The sequence below is a fragment of the Genypterus blacodes genome, unplaced genomic scaffold (assembly GCF_046128005.1).
Source record: "Genypterus blacodes isolate CSIRO-AG114 ecotype Tasmania unplaced genomic scaffold, CSIRO-AGI_Gbla_v1 ptg000156l_1, whole genome shotgun sequence".
In the NCBI taxonomy this organism is placed as follows: domain Eukaryota; kingdom Metazoa; phylum Chordata; class Actinopteri; order Ophidiiformes; family Ophidiidae; genus Genypterus; species Genypterus blacodes.
This window is the reverse complement of record NW_027466957.1, coordinates 4337501-4357389: the sequence shown is the minus strand read 5'-3', so window position 1 is coordinate 4357389 and position 19889 is coordinate 4337501. Positions and strand designations below refer to the sequence as shown.

Below are 19889 nucleotides of genomic sequence, written 5' to 3'. Positions count from 1 at the left end.
TGCAAATTACATGTTTAGAACACATTTGCCTAGTATTAACAATATAATGAGTGGATATTACAAGCATTTGGATTTGTAGTTTTTTGTATTGAACATTCTTACAGATATAAATACCCGGTTTGCAGTAATTGTCCAACATTTCTGCCCTTCATTTATACTTTTTGTATGATAAATTACAACTATCCCACAATGCTGTGGCCCTAAAGAACATTTTGAAATGTATTTACAAATGCTGCTTGATTGCCATCTGACTGCTGAATCTCCATGCCAGAGGAAACATACAGGCAGTAAGTAGCAGGACGGCGGCAGGTTCCCAGACACCAGCCTGATCTTGGCTCCGCTCGGCCCCATATGGCTGCATTGTTTGACAAGCAGCTCTCCAGGCAGTCCTCAAAAAGCCAGCAGTGGTGACTGCAGTGCTTCCAGATGTGGCCTGCCCAGATTGCTGGGACAGTGTGTAGAACATCTCTGTGTGAACGTGAAAAGTGAACACCCCGCATCACACGCCTGCAACACACCACACATCAGTGAAACAGTTTGTCAGTTTCTGCTGATGTGGTGTGATTGTGAAATAGCATGGGTGTTTTCTTTATGATGTCAGTGCATGTGTTACAGTGTTTGAAAAGGCGTGTGTATGCGAGCGTGCACGTGTTGCGGGTTGTTGGATGATTCACTGTAGAGTATTAGTCATCTATCCAGGGACGCACAAAAACTGAGGCCAAGAGTTGTGTGTTCACGCCATATGCCGATCTAGCCCTTTCAGCTGTGTGCACAAACATGAAAGAGTGAGGAGGAGCACTTCCTGTTTACCAGGTGCATCTGCCACACAGAGACGGTGGACACACTTTTATGAACCTCAACTAACACTTTATCATGTTGTTGTTCTTTCATAATTGTATTCACTTTCGACTAAGGAATTAATGAGTTTGCAGTGTGTTTGTGTGCTGGGGCGTCGCACAACTCAAGCTTTCACAGTCCTGAACGCCACATTGGAGAGACCAGCAAAGAGCTCAAATGATTTCATTTGTTTATTGCATTCAAATACTACTGTGCAAATTGTCTAAACTTCAATGCAAGAATTTCATGAAGTCCTAAAATAACTTATCTGACTTGGTTGTGTGTGTGAGTTGATTTGTTCAAATGTGTAACAATCCATCCAATGTTTAAAGTGCAGCGGGTGTTTGATGTTCCAAACAGAGCGCAAAATATCATCTGTGTTGCTAAGAAACGTGTGTTAGAAATATTCCTAAATTGCAAAACCTTTTTTGTTGTGTGGGTGGAGTTAATGACTGTACTGAAGCATAGTGACCAGGAAAGACCAAAGTAGCTCAACTGGGATGGATCCAAAGATACAAACCATAACAGTAGTATGTATCTTATTGCTTAATTCTAATGCATACTGTAGATTCACACATACACAAGGGGAGTGAGGCGGGCTGAGCGTTTTTGGGTAGAGGGGCAAGAGAAGGCAGTTAGAGAAGGGGTGTGGACAGAGAGAGAGAGAGAGCGAGAGCGAGAGAGAGAGAGAGAGAGAGAGAGAGAGAGGGAGAGAGAGGGGGGCCAAAGGAGTGGGGCCGTATAAAGATCAGCGAGACACAAGCCAGGCTTTATCCTGCCTCGTCCGTCCCGCTCAAGCAGACCTCACAGAAAACTCCCAACTTCTCCCCTCAGCCTTCACACACTCGCCCACTCACTCCCTGACTTTTTTTTTTGTACTCTTACACACTCCTACAGTCACACAGCCAGTCTGAAGAGGGATGATGGCCGCGTCCATGTGGAGAATGAATGAGCTCTGGAGAGGGACGGCTGTGCTCCTGGTGCTCTGCGCTCTGTCACTCAACAGTGAGTAGCTCTCTCTCTCTCTCTCTACACAGCATCTGATGTTTGTTTTGGGGATCTAGTCTGTTTTGGGTTAAGTCAGTGTGTTTGTGTTTTAAGTCTGCATGTGTACATCATCGGTGGCTCTTGCACATCACTTGGAGGGCTTTCTTTGATGTGCCAAGAGTTTGCTGCATTTGGGCAAGAAGGTGTGGTAAAAAAAAACCTCAATGGTCGCTGAAACAAAGGATCTGCTCTCTTGTGGAAAGTTGCAGTTGTGTAGAATTATTGCATCCAGCAGTACATCCGGGTGCAGCATGACAACATACAATGTGTTTCCTTTCTAATGGGATAAACGAGGAACAGTTTGTGGGTTTATCTGTCGCAGTCTGCAGTGTTGTTCGGTTTCCCCCCCGCACCCCCCCACCCCCTTCCTCCTTCTCTTTATCTTCAGACTCTAGTGTGTTATAAAGATATCCATTGTACATGTGAGTCTCTGTGTGTGAGCTCCATGTCAGGAAGTGACCACACCACACCACAACACACATCTTGATTCAACAAAAGAGCAAATATAATATAGTTCCTCTCAGCTTGCTTCCTTGCATGTCTGCATATTGTACATGTGTGTGTGTGTATATGTGTGTGTGTGTGTGTGTGTGTGTGTGAGTGACCATGTGGAATAAGCGTGTGGACTCGCTGGGCAGTCCACTCCAAACCAGCCAGGCCTGATGTTAATTGCAGGGTGATGTATGGTTTGGATGCCTTGCTGGTTGTAAAGGCGGACGAGCTCCAGTTCGGCCCAAACGTTAACGACTTCTCCAGAGCTTCTTAGGTCTGGCCTATGGGCACACGGGCAGCAAACTGCTTATGGGATTGATGAAAATAACTGGGTGGGATTCACTTTAATAGAGAGAGAAGGAGATCATGAGATGGTGGAGCATTTGTTTGCACATTAGAGAGACACACAACATACCATCTGCATCAGCGGCTTAACAGTTTGTAATTCAATTGACTTGGAAATTCAATTAGTTAGTTAGTTGCTGCTCCGGAAAGAAATTGAAGCCATAGATAATTTCACAAAATATTTCAGACAACCATGTATTCTTATGTATTCCAGTTGCTCATAATATAAATAAAAATCACACAATGTCTGTTTGGATACTTTGCTTATCTGACAGGCGAGGGTGCGTTGGCACAAACCTCACGCCCCTGTTATAGGTTTTAGCAAAGGACTTCTGATTTCTACTTTGAGACTGTCACAGGGGTGTTGTCTTCCAGGCTGCTGACATATCCACATTTCCCTCCCACATCCAAGCGTCGTCCTGCACTCGCACCGGCCCGCTACATTGTTGACACTTGCGTCCACCTGGGATCGCAGCGTGACTTTGCAGAGGCATGGGTCAGCACATCTGAAAATAAAACTGATTTAAAGTCTTTGTTTGAGCTTAGCGTATATAAGATTTAGTGTGTTTAGTTTGTCTTTTGTTCCTTTTCGAACGTATGTCTCCTTATTCGTTTCAAATATGTGACTTCTGTCTTATGTAGGCCATAGGTGCCTCATGACGTTCATCCAAAGATACCAGGCGATTTCAACGGTTCATGCCTCGTTCCGACCATCTTGATCCACATAAAGAAGACTCTTGTTGTGTCCCTCTGTTCTGATAAACTAAGAGACGCTCCATTGCACGACTCGTTCCCTCAGTGGATACGCTGCGGATCAAGAGGTCTAATCAATGCTACACAGATGTCTTTAAAATCATATGGTGAAGTGAGGGGTAGCTGAAAAACATGCTTTGGGCTACTCAAAAGAAGAAGAAAAGAGAGTAACCAATCACTGTCTCCTATTTCCTGTCAGGCAGTACGTGGAAACAATGTTAACTCAATTCATGACCCTAAGGTTAAGGCTTATTCACCCTGGCACCCTGGCAGTAATGTATGATATATGAACTCTAAAGAGCGAAGACCTTGAGGCTCTCTTTACTGCTACTATGACTACTGAGGCAACTAAGGACACCAAAACACCCAAAGCAACAAAGCAATACATTCCAGATGTGCACGTTAACAGTTCAGTTAATGCAGCTAATTAGTTTCTTAGTTTAAAGTTGGAGGTTAGCATTTATTCAAGCAAATAGGAGCAGTAAAAGTAAAAGATTATATTCAAGCAGTGCGATCACACTGATTTTCCAGAGAACGCAGATTCAGTTTATACTCCCACTTCCCGTAGATGTCATTTGGTAGTGATTCAGGCTCCCAAGTATGTTGCTACAGAAATGGGCATGGACTGCAGCGTCGGATGATGTCATCCAACGCCTCTTGGAGGACGTTAGATGTTTGTATTGTATTTCTCTCAAGATTTCGGGGGAAAACCCAAGTTTTAAATCTTCTCTGTCGTGAAGGCAGAAAAAAAAGGAGTGGGGCTTCTATTTCTCCGTTCAGCCTGTCATCTACAATGACTGTTTTTGTTGCTGAGCGCGGCCTCAGGCAGAGTGGAATTAGCTGTGACAATTGCTGATAGAATATTCGACATTTCTCCAAAATCTGGTGATGAAGCTTTCATGTGCATGCTCTGGGCTGGGAGATTCCAAGCTTTGAAAGTGTGTGTGTGTGTGTGTGTGTGTGTGTGTGTGTGTGTGTGTGTGTGTGTGTATATCTCTTATCTCAGTAGATATCTTATATGAGACAAGAACCATCAAATCATTCATGCACAATGGCAGAAATCATTAAGCCTGAAATAAGATGAAAGGAGCAATAAAGCAGAAACGCCTGAAAGTGAAAATTTGTCATGATTGCAATCTTATCGACTGGACAATCTTCACACAGAATGTCGTTGGTGAACACAGAGTCATAATCCCCATCCATATCTCCCTGCTGGTGAATGTTCAAAACGTCAGACAGCAGCGTTGCCCCGCCAACATAAACAGGGACCAGATATTGCACTCTTGTTCTCATGGCCCTTAGCTATCGACCAGCATTCCTTCAGTCTCGAGTTGTGATGGTGAAGTTCGATTCACGTCATCAGTTGGAGGGCGTGGGTTATATAAACCTTGGCAGATAGCGGTCTGATGTCAGGCTGGGGTGTGTGTACACTTGGGTCCAAAGTTATGCCAGAGGAACCGCGAGAGCTCGCAAATCCTGGAGACCGAACTCTGTCCAGCTGCCGTTTTGAATCAGTGATGTCTTAAAGAGAGCTGGGAATACGGATGAAATCATTCAAATATTCAGTGTAACACTGCCTGTCATCAGAATCCATTCCATTGCATCTGCTCACCTTCATCAGCGTAACTACCATAACAAAGACATAACATCCTGGAATTAGTTGTTCCTTTCTTTGAATTATCATCATTTGGAGCCCATCGCCTCACTTCCAATGAAAACATATTAATCATAATGAAAACAAAAACACAGTCGCCACGAACTAAACCATCATCCAGGAAAGAGAGTCGACAAGACGAAATTGATCGTCCCGCAACAATATATATCTTAATGAATAGCAGACGAGGGTTCAAATCTTCCTGTTCTGGTGACCATATTGTTCCTCGGACCCTGGCACCCTTCTGCAATTTTACAGCTGTTGGGCTTTAATTTACACTCTGCTCCAGCTCAGTGATCGTCCTCATACTGACAGCGTCACATGATGATGTCAGGGCCAAACCCAGCAGACTGCAGTGGTTGCGTGTATGGTGCAGAGAGTGTATGGGATAAGATGGCGCGACTGTCTTTATGGCTGTGTTATACTGCTCAGTCTGGGGAACAAGCAGTTAATGAGCCTTGGCTGAGGCCCTTTGACTGCCAGAGTAATTGCTCCTGGTAATTAATGCTCAGTCAGAAGCATGTCATTGAAGCAGTGCTAATTGAAAACACAAGATTGTGCCCTTGTTGCAGTTCGGTGGAGGTCCTCTCACGTTTAGACAAGACGTGCGTCCTGCTTTTTGCTGTTTGCTTTGTGTTGGCAATTAGAATTTCCTGTTCTGCTTTTATCTCCTTGGCTGATGAATCCAAATCCGACTCAGGGCCAGACTTGTACGTTTCGATATCTTTTTTTACAGCCTCTTCCCGCACCACGGCTTGATGTCGAGAGGCAGCTGGAATGAGTCCACACACACATCTGCTCTCGTAGGTTCGGTTTGTTGCCTCTTAAGCAGCTGGCATTTCCAACTTCAAATCCATTAACAAACAAAGTGTTTTGGAAACAGCGGTTTTAAGTTTCACAGGCCTGCTGAAACTATTTTGATGGGGAAACGAGGGCTGAGTTAAAAACAATGGTTAGTAGCTGCTACCAATCACGTTACCTCTCCCAACCCTGGGATTTAAAACCATGCCTGCATTACAGGAAGGAAGGAAATTGACTTTTCCAGAGTAAAATAATCCCAGTACAGCTGAGCATGAGCCCATTATGATGCCTGTGCTGTATTTCCATGACAGCAGTTAGTGTAGCTGTGTCCCATTACAGAAGTGTGCCTCTAAGCACCGGAGCTGGTAGGTATTATCTGTAGCCCCCAGCCTGCTCACCCCTGCAGCTCTCCGAGGTCACTCCACGCCGCGTGCCGTGACAGCCACATCCTGTCCGAGGATGTGCATGGATAACATTCCAAACCTGTCAATTCCTTTTGAAAAAAATTCTGCCCCATTTAGTGTTTTGTTTAAAAACACCAGGGGCGTGGGCCGGCCTGGAAAGTCAACTTTTGCCACCAGCCTATGCGGGAACAAAAATAGTTCTCACGTTTGGAATCCTGGAGGACCGTGGACCCCAGTGGGATATATTTGGGATTTATTTTTCCAGTTTGCGGTTGGAGTAGCTGTCTAGCCACAGGAGTAAACTGAACTGTGTTGGTACTATTTCCTCACTCATTAGTCATTTAAGTTTTCTTCTAATGCCAATAGCTGAACCACATATATACTCTATGCTAATGAGGCAACACTGTTACCTAAAGAACAGAATGTGTCTCTGCTGCGACTGCCTTTGTTGCTTACTGGGCAAAAATAGGCTCATCATTTTACATTTAGAATTCGTTGGTATCAGAATTCCCAGGAGAGTCTGTGGGACTGGAGGAATTCCAGACTGGGTCTAAGCTGAGGGGACATTCTCACAACACTGAAGAGAGAGGAGTGGGGGAGGGGAGGCTTTGCTGTAGAAGAAATACTCAACTTCAAAAATGTACTCAGGATCCAAAAGCACCTACAAGTTGCTGACAGTTAAAATGTTGATGCACTAATGTGTGTTTCAGTCATCAGCACTTGAGTTTGTATGGGTTTTTTTTTGTGGACATCTGGAAATATGGGCAGATGCAGAGGATTAGGAATGTTGGAAGGGTGTGGCACATGATTACCGCCAAGGTGTTGTCTCTGTAGTCTGGGTGGAGGTCAGATGAAGCTGAGGCCTGTCCCCTTTAGCATGATGTCAGGGACTTCACGGCTCTCTGGCAGTCCAGCACATATACAAGGAGGGAAAGGGCTCCCTGAGGAGACTTATGGCAGCTGAACCACGCTCCCCCTTGCCCAGGCCTCCTCCCCGGCATCCCCAGAGAGGAAGCAGGCCTCATCCACAAAGACTGTGTGCAAAGGACCGCTGTCCCCTGCTCAAACTCTCTGACTGCCTCCGTTTAATCCGGTGTGACAGTATTTGTTTTCACTGTAAATTCCCGTCTCTGCTCCACCCTAAAGCTGATGACCGGTATAGCAGGAAGGGTAAAAGAGACGGCCGTCGCAATAGGCAACTGCAATCCAGGATCAGGAAGTGAATGGGAACTGACATGACAGATGAGCGAGACGGGGATGCGGTAACTGGCCGAGGACAGGACGAGATAACTTGAATTAAAATAAACTTTTGCTGTTGTCGGAAACAGCAGCACACACAGTTTGGCAGCGGCCTGGTACTGAAAGACAGTGGGCGCGTTTGAGGGGGCAGTAACCGCTTCAAACATATAGCAGAAGGTGTGTATCTTGCATAACCAGATCATTGGTAGATACCAGTTTGAACATTGAACTGTCAAAACACACATACAGTATTATACTTCACATATGGGTAAATGGATTCTGCGTTTCTTCAAATGTATCTTTCCTCCAGCTGTTTCAGGGCAATTTCCACTTCATCTGGTGGGACTATCCCAGCTCATCATTAGGTTGTTAATGGTTGTAACTCTGAGTCTTGGCTTCTCCCAAAATCTGTACTCAGACTTTAAAGAAGTTAATGCAAAACATTTTTGGCCAAATGTCCAGTGTAGAGTTTGAGAAGAGCAATCAGCCAGTTCATGTCACGTGATGACTTCAGCAGACGGCAGTGACAGTGACGGCTGTGTGTTCACTTACAAGGGTGTGAGTGAGACAATAACCACACTAGAATCAACAATCTTAAAGTGTTAACCAATAATTCTAGCTAATAAAAATAAATGCTTTCCTTTGTTTAAATGTGATACTTTAAGTAGAATTATGTGCCTTACTCTCGCCAGACAAAGTTAGGCACTCTACAAATCTATGTGAGTTTGAAGGTTTGTGTTCGTCGGGGTGTGTGGGGGAGGTGGAGGGCCTCTCCTCCCGCTGAGCGGAGCGAGAGGTTAAAGGGAGCTTGTCTGGAGGGAAACAGAACCGCATGTAGAGTGTCAAGAGTCTGGCTTCAATAACAGCTCAAGCACATAAATTGATGGTGAGAGACGCTCTCCCCTGCCATCTTATCATGTCCACCCCGCTGCTCTCCCCTGAGCCCTTTATAGGCTACTGCCCAGGAGGAGCCGGGGTCCGGGTGATTTGCCAAACGCACAGCTGACTCCCTACTAACGCAGACTATTCTTACCACCGTCCCTCAGTGTCTGCATCAGGGTCGTGCGTGTGTGCATGTGTGTGTGTGTGTGTGTGTGTGTGTGTGTGTGTGTGTGTGTGTGTGTGTGTGTGTGTGTGTGTGTGTGTGTGTGTGTGTGTGTGCGCGATATTCTCAGATTTAAACAGTGATTGATGATGTACATTTTGGTTCGACTGACATTTCTTTATCCATTTGCCCATAAAACATCCAGTGCAGTCGGTTGTGAAATCCTCTCCAGGGATCAGTACTTTATTTATGGACCTGCATGAAGATGTATTGTGTTTACTATGTTGGGCTTGCTTACAATGTTTCTGTGAACAATATTGATCTGCTTGGTGAATATACAGTTTTCAGTATTCACTTTATTCAAAAGTACAGTAAGTACATTTATGTCAACATAACAGACCAGCAACTTAGCAGATCCAACTGATTCCAGCAGTGTTTAAACAGTGACTCTGCTCCTCTCCACATGATGAAATGAATGCATCCACTAAATAACATTTGTCATTTGTCTGTGAAGTATGTCTGCCTCTGTCCTGCCACATAATTGCTGTTGATTTGACCAACCACAGGAAAGGAAGAGTCTGCATTTGAACTGTCACTCACCATACCAGGCCCATATCAAATCCTCTCTTTAAGCTATTATTTAGTGCTCTACAGCTGGCACGGCTACCCACCACACCACGTCAAAGACTGGAACACCCACAGAGGAAGCCTCAGACAGGGCAGTCAGAACAGGAATTTCTCTTGATGTAGACCAGCAGTGAAGCACAGGATTTACTAAAGCTCAGAGGTTTTTTTAGTCTGCAGGCCTGGTGCTCTTGGAGCTCATCAGAGAGCTCTTCGGAGGGAGGCCAGACGTGTGTTTAGATGCTGTCGGAGTGTTAACTTATATTCCCCCTTGTTTGTGTTGAGACTGGAGGTCTTGAGTTTTCGTGTTGGTGCCGTGGGGCCTGACTGGAAGCATGGTGAGATTTCTCACACCGCTGCCTGAGGTGTCTGTGTCTACACTGGTGAATTGTTTGTGTGTTATAGTGCCCAAAACTTAGGTGTGTGACAAAGACAGAAGAAATCAAATCAGCCCATTTTGTCTTTATCTCTGTGTATGCATATATATACAATATGCATACGTCTTATTTTGTATGTGTGCTGAATGGTAGCTGCACAACAGAACACACACATACAGTGATTGATTGGAGGGAGACAGAGAGGTGAAAAGGTTTACATCATAAATAACTTTACTTCTACCCATCAACGCTGTCTAAGAAACACTAAGCATAGCTAATAATTGAATGCTGAAAAAGAAATAGGGGTTTGAAAACAATATAATGTGCATTTTTATACAGTATATACAGTCTATTATGTAATTATCAGTCAAAACCAGTTCAAATCTGTTTCTTGTCCTTAGTGAAACCTCTGTGCACATGAGGCAAACGTCAAGCCACTAATTCAGTGATGTGAAAGCTTGGGGCGTTTGTCCCACATTATTGTACCAATAAACATAGTTGCCAGACCAGAGGGAATTAGCTGAAGGCTCTAATAGCTCTCTTAAACTTACATTTTTGCACACGGCAGTTGAAATGCAGCATTTGACCGTCTCTGGACGATGTTCAACCCCTATTAAGATAAGACGCACAGCAGGAGGGCAGCACATTGGTCTACAGTGCTGGATAAATATGGTCGACTGGCCTCTGAAACAATGACGCAGCGCTTACGTTTTGTTTGGAACACTTAGTCATGTTTATAGCATTGCAAACAGACCCTCCAAATCCAAACCCACCTCAATTATATACACAAATTTGGTGATTAATGAAAATGGTAGTGGTGTACCAAAAACAAGTTCCCCTGATTGCAGCATAGCGTCTGTCTCATATCAGACTGTTTACAAACCGTGGTGGTTTCCTCCTGTATGATGGAAAGTGTTGAGACAGAGTTGGTGCAGGCTGGTTTAAAGTGCAATATTAGCAGTTAGCTGTTGAGTTGCATGTACTGGTTAAGTTGACTTTTTCCTTTTTATGGCTTTAGATGGCCGGTGTGATCCCTGATTGGCACCTAAACAAACGCTGATGTTACTTTAGTCGATTGTCACAACAGCAATCATGTTGGAGTAGGAACAGCTTGTGCGTGTGTGAGTGTGAGTAAGACCACACAGCTGCAACGTTGGTATTGACATTGGTTAAGGAAGATTTACCCACATTCTGAAAACCATAGCAAATCATTAAATCATTTTGAAGCTACACATGAAATATAAAGATTGTCGAATATATCAATACTCAAATGTGTTTACATAGAAATCGGATCTGTCCCAGAGGACGGATGTGGCGGCAGTGAGGTCACGACCTTCTGACTAAACAGTTTATTTGACTAGGCTGCGAGCACAGTGCATTAGGCCACAAGCTCCTCATTTTAGCTGTGGCTTGTGAGGATACAGGGCCTGAGGTTTAGATCACCGGGTCAAACCATTCCAACTAAATCTCTGCCCTGAAACTCCCTCAGACAGTACTGCACTTATTTACATAGCCAGTGTGGCATTAACATCCATACTTTCAGGAAAAATACACATCACAAAGGACTGAAGGCTTGATTTAGGGTCTCTCCAGTGTTCCCTTCTGATCTTCTCGACTTGTAGTAAATGCCTGGTTGCAATTGGTTCAAATATGACAAACTGTGTCCATCATCCATCAGTAGGACTACAATGAGAGTGTTGTTCATTCACACGCTCACCAGCCTTGAATTTCATCCTTTTCACTGAGTTGTGTTGTCATCTTCCTTGCAGATGGCGTGATGTGTCAAGACGATGCCACAGATGCACCTAGCTCTGACCAGGGTATGAACCTTGATGGATAGAAGAGACCTAACAAATCAGATAGATAAAAGCCACAATGATGTGACAAGTGACACATTGTTTATTCTTTTCCTAGCTTGACACAGTGGCTATAATATTGTGCATGACAGCTTTGTTTTTCGCCCCCAGACGCCGTGGACGCTACCACAGATCCGGTCACTGCTGCCTCAGGTGCCACCGCTCTATCCTCTGACAACGGAGACGCTACTTTATCTCCTGATCCACTCAACGTCGTGACAATAATCGCCATTTCACCGGATATGCTTGTAACACATAGCCAGGGAGGAGAAGACACCTCTGGCACCCCGGGAGCCACTGCAGCCCACAGCGCTGCAGACCAAATTAACAATGCTGAGGCCGTCAATGTCGTGGATGATGCCCCGAAAACTACTGCTCCTCTTCAGATGGTGGTGGTGAGTCCCTGAATGCAATTTGCCTCCCTCACGCAGTACAGACAATTTCTCTGAGAGATTTAAGAATGCTGGTGATGGATCACTATGGAAATGGTTACAGCCATATCTGTGTACTCTATGTCTTCACAGCCTGAAGTGAAGTGTGTTGGAAAGGAGGTCATTGACGAGAGTCTTGCTGTGAAGGCTGTGGTGAACACAGCTAACTGCGTAAGTAACACAAATTTGTTAGTGGTTGTTTCTCACTTCAACATGTGCAATGCTACATCCTGCCACCATTTATCTGTTCATTCAGCCTGTCACCGCAGCGTGTTACTTCCGGACGACACATTCTTTTACACAGACCTTTAAGTGACCCCACACACGTTGGGGTCCAGGGGAAGTGGCTTGCTTCACTTAGGCGAAGATGATTAATGTGTTTTAAAGAGCTACAGTTGGAAATATGGCCCTGATAGAGGCGGAACTTTACTCAGACATTCCTCAGGCATTGTAAATCTCGGGGCTGCGATCCTGGCTGAAGACAAATGCAGAGGAGGGCTGATGTTTCCTCCCTTTGCTCATGTTCATAAGTCAACAGGCAGGAATTGAAAGGGTGTGGACCCATTCTCTTGCTTTAAAAAAAATATAATAGCTAGGCGTTATATCTTATCTATAGCAAGAAGGAATGTGTGGATTATCATGCCTATCATACATCATAATTATATTGTATCTTTTCACTGTTTGTGAATTTGGTTGACAAAAATCTAAGCATACTAATTTCTGACTTTGTCACAAATGTGAGGAACATTGTACAGACCGGTCTCACCAGGTGAACAGAGCAGTAGGTTATTTTCCAGTTCACATTCTTCAGCTGGCCCCTGTTTGGGTCATTACTGTAACATCCACAGTGCCAAGAGCATCTGCAGAAAACATCTGCTCAACCTGAGACCCAATGTGGACGACAGCACCGCAAACATTCGCCAGCTGACGATCACTTCAAAAAGCATTTACGATTCTCTTCAAGTGGAAGTAAAAGGCGCCCGTGTTAATGGAGCAAACTCAATGTTTTTCTGTAAACGCCTGTGCAGAACTTGCAAGTGGAAAATACACATCCACACATTATTTTAAAGTCAAGCCTGCTTATTGAAAAACACCAGAAATCCAGCCGTGTTTGCAAAGTGAGGGCGCACAAGGTCAAACAAAGCATTGTTATATGAAAATGAAGCATTCCTGAAAGTAAAAACATGATGGGTCACAAGTGACATGGACAGATGGTGAAGCGAATAGGTTCCATGGGAATAATTGCTGTGGAGTTCAGTGAGGGTTGATGGTGTTTGGGGTGGAGGGGCTTTCCTCTTCCCAGTCTAAAGGAAACGGGGTGTCAGAGTAGAGCCCAGCTGTGGGTCCACTCCCAGGATCCACGGTTGGCTAATGGAGATCTTTTTTGGGGGGGGGCTGGGGGAGAGAAAGACCTGAGAGCTGTCTGGATCGCATTACAGTGTGGTCCCAAATCACAAAGCCTCAACTTGTGCAATGCGGTGATATCATAGTTCAGGGTTAAGATGGGAAACTGAAGGTGCGGTTCGCAATCTGTTTCCCATCATTTTGCACAACCCCCACCCCCCCACCCTCCCTTTCTGGACTCTGTGCAGGACGCTTTACAACAAAACCGGAATTTTGTCCAAGCATATGCATTTTTTGAGCTCAGTTCATGTTTAAGTATAACCCTGAACTGAAATCAAAAATCTGAATAAATTATCTGATCTGAAATGAGTTAATCCCATTGTGAATTCACCGTATGTCTTCTAATATAGTGGATTATGACAGTAAGTGTCCAGACAGATATGCTGTGAATTGAGTTTATACGCTACACTGTAATTTACACAAATACATCCTTTCTCGTAGGAGGAAACTAAAGAGAAAATTCTGAAAAATCCTGCACCCTGGTGTCACACGGAGAACTGCAATCTGGAGGTTTTCCAAGAGGACAACACCTTGCTGGTGTCCAGTCCGGACGGTGAGTGTCCACAACCGCTTCAGTGTTGACATGTTGCAACAAAGGATCAAACAGAGTTGTTGACATATTTCTAAAAAAAAATCAATTGTTCCTACAGCTAAGCCGAGCACTTTGGCCGGAGCGCTTCAGAGTGTGAAAGAGAAGGTACGACAACTTGTGACGTCATCAACTCTTATCTTCATCTTCACCTGTCACTCAATTCCTTTAACGTGTCTTTCAAATTTCTGTGTCTAGTTGGGTGTGACAGGCATTGAAACCCCCCCAGCGTCATCGGGCTCGTCTGTTTTGGTGGCGGTGCTGCTGACCGGCCTGCTCCTCGCCGCCGCACTCATCGGAGGCTACTGCTTAAAATTCCGCTGTGGTCCTGAAACCAAGGGACTGAAGCTGGTTAGCACATTTTTTTACACCTCCTCGCTCAGTTGTGCACATGACAGCAAGCAACACAGATTTCCTTGTGCCTGTTTCCTGTATTAGTACAACTAGAAATCATAAAACGGCACTGTTTCCTTTGCGACAAGCTGTTGCCAGTGTTTTAATTAGGGATTATCGTTGGCGAGCTATCAGAGAGGAATACGCAGAGTGTGTGTGTGTGTGTTATCTAAAGGTCCGCACCCTGCTCTCCACTGCTTCATTCAACTGCAGATCTGGCCGTTTCATCTTGTAGCCAGACGCAGCTGTTTCTCTGTACCACTCACAGTATGACATGATAAAGACCACATAAGAGGCTGAGTGTGTTTGTGTGTGTGTGTGAGTGAGTGTAGAACAGTGGAATGGATTGTGGGTATGAGTATGCGTCTGTGTCTGTAGTAATAGATACTTCATGTTGGGGCTCATATAAAACAGCAACACATTGAGAGCCCATGAGCAATGCGCAGTTTGATATAAGGAGGTTGTTGACATTTCTCTGGGGTAGCCTTTACCTAACGGTTCATTTGCTTGTATCTGCAGGCAGAGGAGGCCTACCCAGTGGATCAGGAGAACCAAGGGAACACTCTGGTATCCGTCGCCCCCCTCAACCCCCCGCCCGAGACCCCAGAGAAACCCAGCGCGAACGGAGAGTCTCCCGAGGCTGCCAAGACCGAGCCTCCCCCCACCAACGGCCACTCTGCCGCCAAGACAGCAGACACCGAGCTGTGAGGAGGCCCGAAGGCAGCCTGGAAACTACCACATCACACAAACAAACAAACACACAGACACACACACGTCCACGTCTCCCCTCCCCCTCTGTATCCACACCTTCACAACCATAGAATATTAGGCGTCGGGGTGGGTGGGAGCTAGAACATTCTCCTATACATCAACGCTCCTGTTGTGGCCCCCTCGCCTCCGCCTTTGGCCTCAACTAAAGTCAGGCAGGCTTTTCCGATGACAATGATGAATAATGACGATGATGATGATGTTGACGATGAACGGTTCAGTCCCTGGGTTGTTGTTGTCAGGAAATGGCAGTCACAGCCAGGTCTCCACATGTCATCAACCAAACCCTTTACTTTGAAAATACAGATTATTGAATAAAACATTGTCTGCAGTTTATTGTAAACAGCACACACACACACACACACGGGGAGGGGAAATCACACTGCCTCAAATCTGTTTACAAACCTCCGATGGGCTCTGATCTAGTTTGATTGTGTTATTGATATTGCGTGTGTGTGTGTGTGCATGTATAATTTCTGCTTGCCTGCTTATGTGTGTGTTTTGGATGCAGCGCCTGTGTGTGTGTGTGAGAGCGTTTAGTTGTACCTGTACTGTCCATGGACTGTATACTGTATATCCATGCATGCGTCTAAGCTTCTCGTGTTTACTGTGTGTGTGAGTGTGTGTGTGTGTGTGTGTGTGTGTGTGTGTGTGTGTGTGTGTGTGTGTGTGTGTTTGTATTTGGCCGTGTATATTTGAATGTGACGCAAATCTGAATGAATCTGTATTTGAATGTGCACGTGACATTAACCATGAATAATTGTAGAATTTCGTGGATATCGACAAAGTGATGGCTCACTGAGTTGCAGTCGGTCCCCGTGGTGGGGTGGGGGTCTTTTGTTGGCATCTTCATAGCTCCGTTTTCTGGACGAGGTGTCACCACAAGGAATTCTGTACTACGACTACAATGACCGACCATCAGATTCATGATCTGTCCAGCCGTTTGTCAGTATTACTCTCTTGTAATGATGTATACTCTTGTAATCAGTATTCCTTTAAGCAGGGGTGTATAATACGGTGACTTTATTTTTTTGATGTTTTGTTTTTACATTCACTTTGTTCCGTGCCTTAGGAAAACTGTTTCATGGCTTCTGTGTGCTTTTGTGGCAGCCATGTCTTGTTCTGTGAGGCTGTGGGTGTGTTACAAATCTTCTTTGGTGAGATGCCTGGGATTAAAGAAAAGATTCACAGTATTTTTTTAGTAAATATGGAAATTCTGCATCAATGAAATGCCCATCAGTTGATTTCTACTCTCGGTAATGTTTTATTTAATCTTTTTCCCCCCCGATAACATTCCAGTGTGTTCACTAGCATCACAAAGCACAAATTGGATACACCAAGTACCGAAATAAAACATTTTTAATTAAGCGTTATGTTTTCAGTGTGACTTTCTTTCTTTATTTTTCATCTTAAACCCTGTGACCTAATAATTAATAAAACTACAGAAACCATGAAACGAAGATGAAGAGTTGGGTTGAAAATCAATTACACAGATGATCGATGCAGCCCTGGGTGTGTACATGTTTGGCTCAGACATGCAGTACCAGACATGTACTCATAGTAGCGCGTGCACACACACACACCCACCCACACACACACACACACACACACACACACACACATACACACACACATGCACACACACGTCTGCACTCTCAGATGCCTGGAATGTGAATCCCATGCATCCCATAAGTTCACACAGCTGGTTTGCATAAGCAGTAGTAATGACATCACTTCACACAGTTTTGTCATTCACTGACTCTGGGCGGGGCAGTGAAAGCATCCCACAGCTGCCTTCGCTAAACAAAGCAGGACATGTTCACGAGCACGTCTGCGCCCCATTGGTCATTAGTCAGGCTGATGCTATGTACGTTTTAATTCGGCTATTATCCAGTATATGTGAAATTCCATGGATATATCAATCCCTATGTGAGCTCTGACCCTGGCATGTCCCCATCCACACCCTGCATGGAAAATATTCCCTTAAGGCCTTTGTGAAGCCAACACAACAGCCTATAAAATGAATATGTTGACCGAGTGCTGTGTGGTGCAAATTCAAAATGTGTAAATCTGTGGATGTTTGCATTATTGTTTGCATTATGATAGGCATGTATCACTGTTATTTACAGCCTAACTGGCCTTGGAACTTTGTGCCATGAGCTGCAATCAATCATGTGCATTTAACAACACTGTGTCTAGATTAAAGAGCAACCAAGAGACCCCACCCATGTGAGAATATTAAGATCATTCCCATGTTGTTTTTATTCTCAGTCCACCTTTCACTACCCTGCCTTTCCCTTCCGTCGACCGTATCATTTCCAAACCCTATGTATCCTTTTACAAATAGAATAACTTTGTCCCTGGCCCTTTTATTCCCCCCAGGTGTTCTCTTCTTTAATGACACACAACTCTGCAAACTCCAAACTGTTCTCCTTCCATCCATCATCCCATCCAGCCTATTGCTTTCTCCACCCCTCCCTTCCTCCGTCCAGCCAAGGGTAGTGTGTGTGCAAAGGAATCTGGGATTATGAACTAACTCAGCTGGTTGTTTTTATTGTGGGGCGGTTCCCCTCTCAGTGTAGCTGCAGCTGCCAAATACGTCATGTTTTCCCAGAGAACGCCAAAACCACGCCTCCTCTCAACTCATTGATGATGAGATATTGGGCGGGATGGAAAGGGAGGGCGGCGAGAGAGAGAGAGCTCACAAGGGACTGGAGTGGAACCCTGAGGTCAGGAGCGATGCTTCATATGCCGATCTTGTGATGTGAGCAGTTGTGCGGTTTCTTATCATAGTGTCTTAACTTTACTTTATATTTATACCAAAGTATAACACAATGTTCATACACAGAATGGTTGAAGCAAAACTGGCCAAACAGTATGAACTCACCATACACTCAATTCAGTGTAGTTTACGGGAGTGTATGCTTTGACATCCCACGGCAAGAAACTCAAAATGGTTACATCATTCAGTCAATAATTCACATGGGAGCCATCAATATGAGAGACTCTCGTGTCTTCAGACCTCACTCACACCAGCCCAGAACCAGGGGAACAACTTCACCTCAATGCCACAAATGCAATAAATCAGCAAGGAAGACAGAAATGCTATGATGGCAGTTTTCAAAAGTAAAAATACAGTAAGACTTGCTTATTATTTGCTTAAATGAAAAATCTTTTAGGCAAAAACTGGATAAACAACAAGTTGCTCATGCTCAGGGCTAAGTTGCTATAAATAATAAATATATAGCTCAAGGCGGAAGCTTAAGGAATATGCTCAGGGGAACACAAGCCCTTCTCAATACTTTCACTAATACTGTGAGGGAGAACAAAACAAAGAGTTTTCCAGTTTACTGCTTTGAACAGTGAATCAACAAGGAAATGACTTTTCCATGGAAAAAGGTTTTGGATCCAAGTAACACACCCTTATTTTTTGAAATACACAGTTAATAACAATAATAACACATTTTGCAAAAGGAAGTACTGAACAAATAAATAAACCATTGTGAAATCAACCAGAACTGAAGTGAATTGTGTCTATTTAACACTGACATCATTGATGTGGTTACACGCATCATTATTAAACCAAAATGAGCCGCTTGGGAGTGTTGAGATTATATAAAATGGTTAAATTCTCTGGCCTCAGCTACCAAATGGCACCATGTCACAAATCATTTCCTTGATCTCAAAACCAAGTTGTACACTTTGGAAAACTTCACGAGGTGTTTTTACATGAATCAATGTAAACATGCCGGACAGACTGTTATAACATTTGTCAGCAGTTATACATTTTCAGTTTCATTGGCGTTCACGTCACGTTTGATGACAGACTTATGGCAGCTTTGTGTTAGCGTTCTCCTCATGCGGTATGAAAGTGAAACACCCATACATAAACGAATGCAACAGCATGTGTCTACACAAACATAGACGTTCTCTGAGAGCCCGAAGGAGCATGGGGACTGGAGGGAAGCCCAATAAACACTCACATACTTTGGAAAAAACACAAGCATCATGGGAAATGTACTATGCAGCTTCGAAGATGGGATCCACATTAAGGGAGAGGCTTTCTGTCGGACAAAAACAGGGACCCGCTGACCAGAACCATCATCCAGCCTGCAGAAGGAAACTTTTATGCTGTGACCGTTTACACTTTTGTCCCACTTACAATGATCACAATTCATTCACTAAAGTCATTATCCAAAAGAGAGGAGAGAGGAGTAAAGGATTTGATGAGGAAACTTAGTTGAGATATCAAATTATATCATTTGTATCCATAGATACCTCAACAACAAACAACACTAAGAGCTTAATCAATATCCCGTCTGTTTCCGAAACATTGCTCTGTGCTGTTGTCTATTTCCAACATCTGCTGAGGGAAACAATCTGGAACGCATTGTTTCGTTTTTTTCCACCGCTGTAACTGCTGACAGGAGCCATGAAAGAAATGTCACCCTGTAGTAAACTACAGCGCCATGCAGCTCATCTCACTCACTTTACTACATTTGACTTTTCTACTAATTTCTTTGACCTAATCTGCTTGATCAAGTGTTTCAATATTTGTCATTTATAATATTTACATTTTCAAGAACTTTGGAATCGCTTTTGTTTTTATTTGCGTTTTACACACTTTGGAAATTGAATTTGTACATTTTCCAAACATATTAACTAATTTTAGCAAAGATTTTGAACTCAATCAATCAATCAATACATCAATCAATCAATCAATCAATGTCAATGTAAGTGTTCAAGTTTCACTGTTGCTTTTTCATCTATTTTTTTTGGTCATATTTAAAACTTGGAAGCTCACTATTTGTGTTATACGTCTTTCAGCCA

At 44.0% G+C, this 19889-nt stretch overlaps 1 protein-coding gene across 1 annotated transcript; it reads left to right on the top strand.

Moving 5' to 3' along the window:
* Positions 1-1605: 1605 nt before the first annotated feature.
* Positions 1606-16427, top strand: cd34 (CD34 molecule). The gene is made up of 8 exons (XM_076167178.1): positions 1606-1842; positions 11388-11438; positions 11586-11869; positions 11999-12076; positions 13751-13862; positions 13960-14006; positions 14097-14249; positions 14811-16427. Exons 1-8 carry the CDS (start codon positions 1758-1760, stop codon positions 14997-14999), a joined length of 999 nt encoding a protein of 332 aa, XP_076023293.1. The 5' UTR covers positions 1606-1757; the 3' UTR covers positions 15000-16427.
* Positions 16428-19889: the final 3462 nt, after the last annotated feature.